The sequence below is a fragment of the Salvelinus sp. IW2-2015 genome, linkage group LG4q.2, assembly GCF_002910315.2.
Source record: "Salvelinus sp. IW2-2015 linkage group LG4q.2, ASM291031v2, whole genome shotgun sequence".
Lineage (NCBI taxonomy): Eukaryota > Metazoa > Chordata > Actinopteri > Salmoniformes > Salmonidae > Salvelinus > Salvelinus sp. IW2-2015.
Window position 1 is genome coordinate 14,180,349 of NC_036843.1, and position 8,835 is coordinate 14,189,183.

Below are 8,835 nucleotides of genomic sequence, written 5' to 3' on the forward strand. Positions count from 1 at the left end.
TGAAAATATGAAGAGTGGCACTCAGTAATGTGTTATGTTGGATTGGCCCCAAACATAAGAGTTTGTACTCAGGACATAAAGTTAATTTATCTTCATTTTTTTTTGTTGCAGTTTTACTTTAACGCAAACAGGATGCATGTTTTGGATTACATTTTTTTTTGTACATGCTTCCTTCTTTTCACTCTGTCATTTAGGTTAGTATTGTAGAGTAACTACAATGTTGTTGATCCATCCCACATTTTCTCCCATCACAGCCTTTCAACTCTGTTTTAAAGCCACCACTGGCTTCATGGTGAAATCCCTGAGCAGTTTCCTTCCTCTCGTTAGGAAGGATGCCTGTATCTTTGTAGTGACTGGATGTATTGATACATCAACCAAAGAGTAATTTATAACTTCATCATGCTCAAAGGGATATTTAATGTATTTTATTTATTTTTTAATCTACGAATAGGTTCCCTCCTTTGCAAGGCATTGGAAAACCTCCCTGGTCTTTGTGGTTGAATTTGTGTTTGAAAGTCACTGCTCGACTGAGGGACCTTACAGATAATTGTGTGTGAGAGGTACATAGATGCTGTAATCAAAAAGCATGTTAAATACTATTATTGCACACAGAGTGAGTAACTTACACAGAGTGTAACTTATTATGTGACTTGTTAAGCACATTTTTACTCCTGAAGTTATTTATGCTTGCCATAACAAAGGGATTCAATACTTATTGACTCAAGACATTTGTGCTTTTCATTTTTTATTAATTTGTAAAAAATTCTAAAAACATAATTCCACTTAAAAATTCTTGGGTATTGTGTGTAGGCCAGTGACACAAAATCTCAATTTGATTAATTTTAAATTTAGGCTGTAACAACAAAATGTGGACAAAGTCAAGGGGTGTGAATACTTTCTGAAGGCACTGTCTATATTTTTTTAGGATTTTAGTCTTAGGTAAAGAAATAATAAAAATCAGTTAAGAATAAGTTTAATTTAAAAAATCTGTTCCCAAGTATTACCATGAATAAATAAGGAAATGTGATCGTGTCTCAATGTAATAAAGGAATGAAATGGGCTTAGTTTCGGGTCAATGTTCCGGCACCCGACCATCTACTCCGAAAAAACCCACAAAAACATTCAAATTGCTATAGAATATTAGAATATACATGAGAAATGTTAAAGTTGAGAAACTTTCCACTAAACTTTTCCATACCTAGAGGTCCTGGGCCTGGTGCCTGCCCTGTGACAGCAGATTTCTGTTTCCCTGCCCCGTAAGGGTGGAACACGTAGAGGGAGAAGTCTGACATGCAGGCAGTGAAGCTGAGCCCTGAGGAGTTGCTGGGGGGGGCGGTGAGGTCTGACTGGCTGCTGCTGTGATGGGTTCGGCCCAGAGGGCTACCCAGAGATGGAGAGGGACCTGGAGGTTAGATCAAAGAGGTTTTATTATGGACCAGATAGGCTTAGAAAACAAAATTCATCCACTCACACACCTAGAAGTTGCTTTACAGGTGCATTGGAGTGTTGCTATCTATACCTCCTTTGCCAGGGGGTGGTTTGAGGATGTGTAGGCTCGGGGGGGTGGAGGAGGGTGTATGTGGGCTGTCGGTAGGTTGGGTGCTGGATGGGATCTCCATTTCACCGCGATTAGAGGAGAATACCAGGTCTAGAGATGGCAGTTTCAGCATACACTCCACTCTGGACATGGGCAAGCAGCTGAAGCGGATCTGAGAGGGCTAGAGACATTGAGTCATATTAGAATAGAATTTGAAAACGTCATTACTTTGAGTGTGGTGTCTCAGGGATTGGACATTATGACAGCAAAACATACTCATATTGTACAATGGAGAACAGAGTGACATGAACTGAGCTATGGGGGCCACAGTAAGGCGGGCAGACGGAGGTAGGTTACCTGTACTCTGACATAAACCACCACGTCCACAGGAAAGGAGGAGTAGGCAGAGGTGGATGAGGACACCAGGGATGTGGTGGACTCCTCCAGGGGCTCCACTGGATCAAACTGGCCTAAGTCCTCCTCCTGGGAGTTCAGATCTGAGACACACAGAGACAAAAAGGGGTCAGCTTTGAGCAACGGTTTTGTAAGTTGTTGATGTTTTAGGTCCAGCAAACATTTATGGATGTTTTGTACAATTAAAATCCAAAGAGGTGAGGTGAACAGGTGATGTATTTGCAATGGAATGACCCTACATACCAGTATAGTTCCTTTCCACCGGTGTGATGGGAATGGTCTCCAAGGCTTTCTCCAGGAAGTCCAGAAGACAAGGGCTTATGACCATCTCTTCTGGGAGGGTCTGGAGGGCCACCCAGGCATACAGCTTGGCTGTCTTCACCCCACCACTGCCCTTGCCTTTGGCTGCAGGGGAGACATGATTGGAGTTTGGACAGGGTCACACACACACACACACAAGGCTTCACTACACCAACCAACATTGGTAAGAGAGTGAAAACACAAAGTGAAACAGATATTGGGACAGATTTAACAAATGTTTTTCGCTCACAAGGAAATAAAACCAAAAAGTTAAGAAATAAGATCTTGTGCTTTCATTTACTTTTTGGGTCTACATGTTACAGTGTCCAGAAAAAGTATGTGAACCCTTTGGAAATACCTGGATTTCTGCATAAATTGGTCATAAAATTTGATCTGATCTTCATCTAGGTCACAACAATATACAAACAGTCTGCTTAAACTAATAAAAAAACAATTATACATTTTCATGTCTTTATTGAACACACCGTGTAAACATTCACAGTGCGGGGTGGAAAAAGTATGCGAACCCTTGGATTTAATAACTGGTTGACCCTCCATTGGCAGCAATAACCTCAACCAAACGTTTTCTGTAGTTGCGGATCAGACCTGCAAAACGGTCAGGATGAATTTTGGATCATTCCTCTTTACAAAATTGTTTCAGTTCAGCAATATTCTTGGGATGTCTGGTGTGAACTGCTCTCGAGGTCATGCCACAACATCTCAATCGGTTGAGGTCAGGACTTTGACTGGGCCACTCCAGATGGAGTATTTTCTTCTGTTGAAGCCATTCTGTTGTTGATTTACTTCTGTGTTTTGGGTCATAGTCCTGTTACATCACCCAACTTCTGTTGAGCTTCAATTGGAGGACAGATAGCCTAACATCCTCCTGCAAAATGTCTCGATAAACTTGGGAATTCATTTTTCTGTTAATAGCAAGCTGTCCAGGCCCTGAGGCAGCAAAGCAGCCCAAACCATGACGCTCCCTCCACCATACAATAAAGTTGGGATGAGGTTTTGATGTTAGCGTGCTGTGCCTTCTTTTCTGTAAGTCTTTAGCTGACACTCTAGGATTAGAGATGAACGTCATTGAGCATTCTGTGCTGTGCTCTTGCAGTCATCTTTGCAGGATGGCCACTCTTAGGGAGAGTAGCAACAGTACTGAACTTTCTCCATTTATAGACAATTTGTCTTACCGTGGACTGATGAACATCAAGACTTTTAGAGATACTTTTGTAACCCTTTTCAGCTTTATGCAAGTCAACAATTCTTAAGTCTTCTGAGATCTCTTTTGTTCGAGGCATGGTTCACATCACATCTCATTGATTGGACTCCAGGTTAGCTGACTCCTGACTCCAATTAACTTTGAGAAGTCATTAGCCTAGGGGTCACATACTTTTCCCAACCTACACTGTGAATGTTTAAATTATGTATTCAATGTAGACAAGAAAAATACAATAATTTGTGTGTTATTAGTTTAACTTCACTGAAAAGCGTGCCCAAATTAAACTGCCTGAAGCTAGGATATGCATATAATTAGTAGATTTGGATAGAAAACACTCTAAAGTTTCCAAAACTGTTAAAATAATGTCTGTGAGTATAACAGAACTGATATGGCAGGCAAAAACGCAAGGAAAATCCAACCAGGAAGTCCTATTATTTTGAAAGGCTGTTTTCCATTGAAAGCCTATCCACCATACAAAGACTTAGGACCCAGTTCGCGAGCTCTATGGCTTCTTCTACATGTGGCCAGTCTTTAAGCATTGTTTCAGGCTTTTACTCTGAAAAATGAGGGAGATACAGCACTTTCAATGAGAGGCCAGTGGAAATTTCCAGACATCAGCCTGATCGGGAACGCGCTTTTCTTGTTTCTTCTTTCCTATTGACAAAGCTTTTGTCCGGTTGAAATATTATTGATTATATATGACAAAAACAACCGGAGGATTGATTTTAAACATCGTTTGGCATGTTTCTACTAACTTTTATTGAACTTTTTTTTTTGACTTTTCGTCTGGACTTGTGCATTCGGATTACTGGACAAAACGCGCAAACAAAAAAGGAGGTTTTTGGTCATAAAGAGGGACATTATCGAACAAAACAAACATTTATTGTCTAACATGGAGACCTGGGAGTGCCACCAGATGAAGATCATCAAAAGTAAGTGATTAATTTTAATGCTATTTCTGACTTTTGTGAGCCTTCTCCTTGGCTGGAAAATGGCTGTATGGGTTTCTGTAGCTAGAGTTTGACCTAACATAAATCGCAAAGTGTGCTTTCGCCGTAAAGCCTTTTTGAAATCGGACACTGTGGTTGGATTTACAAGAAGTTTATCTTTAAAATGGTTTATAATACTTGTATGTTTGAGGAATTTTAATTATGGGATTTCTGTTGTTTTGAATTTGGCGCCCTGCAATTTCACTGGCTGTTGTCGAGGTGGGACGCTAGCGTTCCACTTGTACTAGAGAGGTTAAGCACACTATGTTTGTCTATTGTTGTGACTTAGCTGAAGATTAGATCAAATTTGATGACCAATTTATGCAGAAATCCAGGTAATTCCAAATGGTTCACATACTTTTTCTTGCCACTGTATGTTTTCTTTCCTCTGGAGAATAACTTTGCAACAGCGTTTAGAAAAACAGCCACTCTGCGTCTGTCCACTCACCCACTAAGTGTTTGAAACGGAATGAAATCAAACCGGATCTTAAAACATTCCAACACAGAAATTACCACCGTCTTCAACATTCACAGATCAAAGCCTTGGACAAGACAGCTTGAGCATGCATTAGATTTTAATGGGTGGGTTGATTAAGGATGTCTATGGGCACGATGGAGACGTGGCGCTCTACTGCGGGTCAACACAGAAGGCGAAAGGGCATGCAGGTAATGATGAGAGCTCTCAGTACCTGATGGTAGAGGTGGGGATGGGGGAGGAAGGAGCGAGTTAGTCTTGCTTTGGCCAGCATTGGAAGGGTTGTGAGGGCCGCTATCATTCATACCATACAGCTTGGATTCTTTGGAGAGGGTGCGGGGGAGGGAGGATCCGCGCGAGGCATCAGGCGACTCGGTCTTTATGGTCTTGGAGTTGTAGTGCAACTGGGGTTGGAGGAAATTGAAAAATGGTTTTGCATCAGAATAGTTGAACTCTTAGGTCATCAACGGCAATATAGTTCCTACCATTTAATGCATCCGATTGATGGGTCATCATTTAAACTCATTATTTACACCATTCCATAGCTAGAGGGAAACAAACCAGTAATGGCCTGAAAACAAAATAACCGACCTTGACATCTACTCCCGGAATGTAAAAGACAGTGGTCTCCAGGTCACTGGATTTGGTCTGCAGAGAGGAGGGCACCTTCTTCCCGGCCAGGAGCTGGGTGGTGGAGGTATAGGTGGGCTGGAGCTTCTTCTTCTTGGGTGGAGATTCCTGGTCCAGACTCCTGGAGCTGCGGTCACAACTCCTACAGTACAGGAGGAGTAGGAACACTTTGGTTACATAGCATTCTTTGACTAAGAAACTTTGGTAACACTTTACTTAAAGCCTGCAGGTATAATGCTTTATAACTTGTCTAGATTATAATAAGGCATAGGTCTCTATATATATATCAAAATAGTTAGAAGATCCCTAGGGTTCAGGTGCCGTACCTTCTGAAGGAGACATCCTCGTTCTCCGGCTGCTGGGTAGTGGGGTGCAGGACACACTTGCCGCTGTCAATCTCCACGCGCACGTCCAGCTCAAAGTCGATGTTCCTCTCGGTGACCGAGCTCATGAGGCTGCGATTGGTGGGCGTGCTGGGCCAGCGCTCGCTGAACAGCTGGCTGACGGCGGCGAAGCCCGATGGCTTCCTGTGTGGTGGTTGGCTGTGACACAGAGAGGAAAGCAGGGTCATTAGGGGTTCAGCAGGCACAAAAACAGGAGGAATAAAATAATAAATTGTTTGAATTATTATTCTCCATTGAGCATGCTTTTTAGTCCAAGAGTAGGCTTAATCTGGGTCCAAGAAACAGGCCAAATAAACAGTAATGTTAGAGGACTCACACAGGCCTCCTGACGTAGCAGGAAGTCCTCTTGCGGTCAAACTCTTCCTCCTTGTCGGAATCCTCTGAGGAAGAGGAGGAGAGCTCGTCGCGGCGCATGTCGTCGTGCTGGAAGGGAATGCCAGGTGAAAAGACGGCAGGGGTGGCAGGGGCACTGAAAACTGAGTGGGGCCCTTCGCTAATGGATGGGAAATTATGAAGGTGATGAAGATGAGGATGGGGTCGCTCATCAATGGTGATAGACAACAGATCCATTTCTGTCTCCTCCGGAAACTTCAGCAGATGGGAGGTGTTGAGAGGGGGACAGTTAGACTCTCAATTAGAAAAGGTCAAACATTTTTTGTGATATAAACTCTGTAGCAGATAGCATCCTGCTCAAAGGAACTGTATGCACGTGTAGTACAAATTAATTTCACGATTGTGGATAGAAAATTGTCATAACCAACGTGTATGACTAACATCTACTCTAACTTAGCATATATACATACAGTACCAGTCAAATGTTTGGACACACATACTCATTCAAGGGTTTTTCTTTATTTTGACAATTTTCTACATTGTAGAATAATAGTGAAGACATCAAAGCTAGGAAATAACACATATGGACTCATGTAGTAACCAAAAAAAGTGTTAAATCAATATATATATACACTGCTCAAAAAAATTAAGGGAACACTAAAATAACACATCCTAGATCTGAATGAATGAAATATTCTTATTAAATACTTTTTTCAACGTCGGGCATGCTCCTGATGAGGTGGCGGATGGTCTCCTGAGGGTTCCTCCCAGACCTGGACTAAAGCATCCGCCAACTCCTGGACAGTCTGTGGTGCAACGTGGCTTGGTGGATGGAGCGAGACATGATGTCCCAAGATGTGCTCAATTGGATTCAAGTCTGGGGAACGGGCGGGCCAGTCCATAGCATCAATGCCTTCTCTTGCAGGAACTGCTGACACACTCCAGCCACATGAGGTCTAGCATTGTCTTGCATTAGGAGGAACCAGGGCCAACCGCACCAGCATATGGTCTCACAAGGGGTCTGAGGATCTCATCTCGGTACCTAATGGCAGTCAGGCTACCTCTGGCGAGCACATGGAGGGCTGTGCGGCCCCCCAAAGAAATGCCACCCCACACCATGACTGACCCCCGCCAAACCGGTCATGCTGGAGGATGTTGCAGGCAGCAGAACGTTCTCCACGGCGTCTCCAGACTCTGTCACGTCTGTCACATGTGCTCAGTGTGAACCTGCTTTCATCTGTGAAGAGCACAGGGCGCCAGTGGCGAATTTGCCAATCTTGGTGTTCTCTGCAAATGCCAAACGTCCTGCACGGTGTTGGGCTGTAAGCACAACCACCACCTGTGGACGTCGGGCCCTCATACCACCCTCATGGAGTCTGTTTCTGACCGTTTGAGCAGCCACATGCACATTTGTGCCTGCTGGAGGTCATTTTGCAGGGCTCTGGCAGTGGTCCTCCTTGCACAAAGGCAGAGGTCCTGCTGCTGGGTTGTTGCCCTCCTACGGCCTCCTCCACGTCTCCTGATGTACTGGCCTGTCTCCTGGTAGCGCCTCCATGCTCTGGACACTACGCTGACAGACACAGCAAACCTTCTTGCCACAGCTCGCATTGATGTGCCATCCTGGTTGAGCTGCACTACCTGAGCCACTTGTGTGGGTTGTAGACTCCGTTTCATGCTACCACTAGAGTGAAAGCACCGCCAGCATTCAAAAGTGACCAAAACATCAGCCAGGAAGCATAGGAAACTGAGAAGTGGTCTGTGGTCACCACCTGCAGAACCACTCCTTTATTGGGGTGTCTTGCTAATTGCCAATAATTTCCACCTGTTGTCTATTCCATTTGCACAACAGCATGTGAAATTTATTGTCAATCAGTGTTGCTTCTAAGTGGACAGTTTGATTTCACAGAAGTGTGATTGACTTGGAGTTACATTGTGTTGTTTAAGTGTTCCCTTTATTTTTTTGAGCAGTGTATATATATATATCAAAGTAGCCACACTTTGCACACTCTTGGCATTCTCTCAACCAGCTTCACCTGGAATGCTTTTCCAACGTCTTAAGGAGTTCCCACATATGCTAAGCACTGGTTGGTGCTTTTCCTTCACTCTACGTTCCAACTCATCCCAAACCATCTCAATTGGATTGAGGTCGGGTGATTGTGGGGGCCAGGTCATCTGATGCAGCACCATCACTCCCCTTACACAAGCTTAGGGGTGTGTTTTGGGTCATTGTTCTGTTGAAAAACAAATGATGTCCCAGTAAGCGCAAATAAGATGGGATGAAGTATCACTGCAGAATGCTGTGGTAGCCATGCTGGTTAAGTGTGCCTTAAATTCTAAATAAAAATCACTGAGTGTCAACAGCGAAGCACCCCATACCATCTCCTCCATGCTTCATGGTGGGAATCACACATGCGGAGATCATCCGTTCACCTACTCCACCGGTCTAATGTTCATTGCCTGTGTTTCTGGCCCAAGCAAGTTTTTCTTCTTATTGGTGTCCTTTTGTAGTGGTTTCTTTGCATTAATTCAAT

The 8,835-nt window shown here is 43.6% G+C and overlaps 1 protein-coding gene across 1 annotated transcript in view; it reads right to left on the reverse strand.

Annotated features, from left to right (window-relative positions):
* kiaa1109 (KIAA1109 ortholog) overlaps positions 1–8,835 on the reverse strand; it is a 92,149-nt gene that overhangs the window by 9,189 nt on the left and 74,125 nt on the right. The window contains 8 exon segments of the mRNA XM_070443383.1: positions 1,199–1,402; positions 1,520–1,718; positions 1,895–2,034; positions 2,195–2,356; positions 5,152–5,341; positions 5,529–5,709; positions 5,894–6,109; positions 6,288–6,559. Coding sequence (XP_070299484.1) covers positions 1,199–1,402; positions 1,520–1,718; positions 1,895–2,034; positions 2,195–2,356; positions 5,152–5,341; positions 5,529–5,709; positions 5,894–6,109; positions 6,288–6,559 — 1,564 coding nt within the window.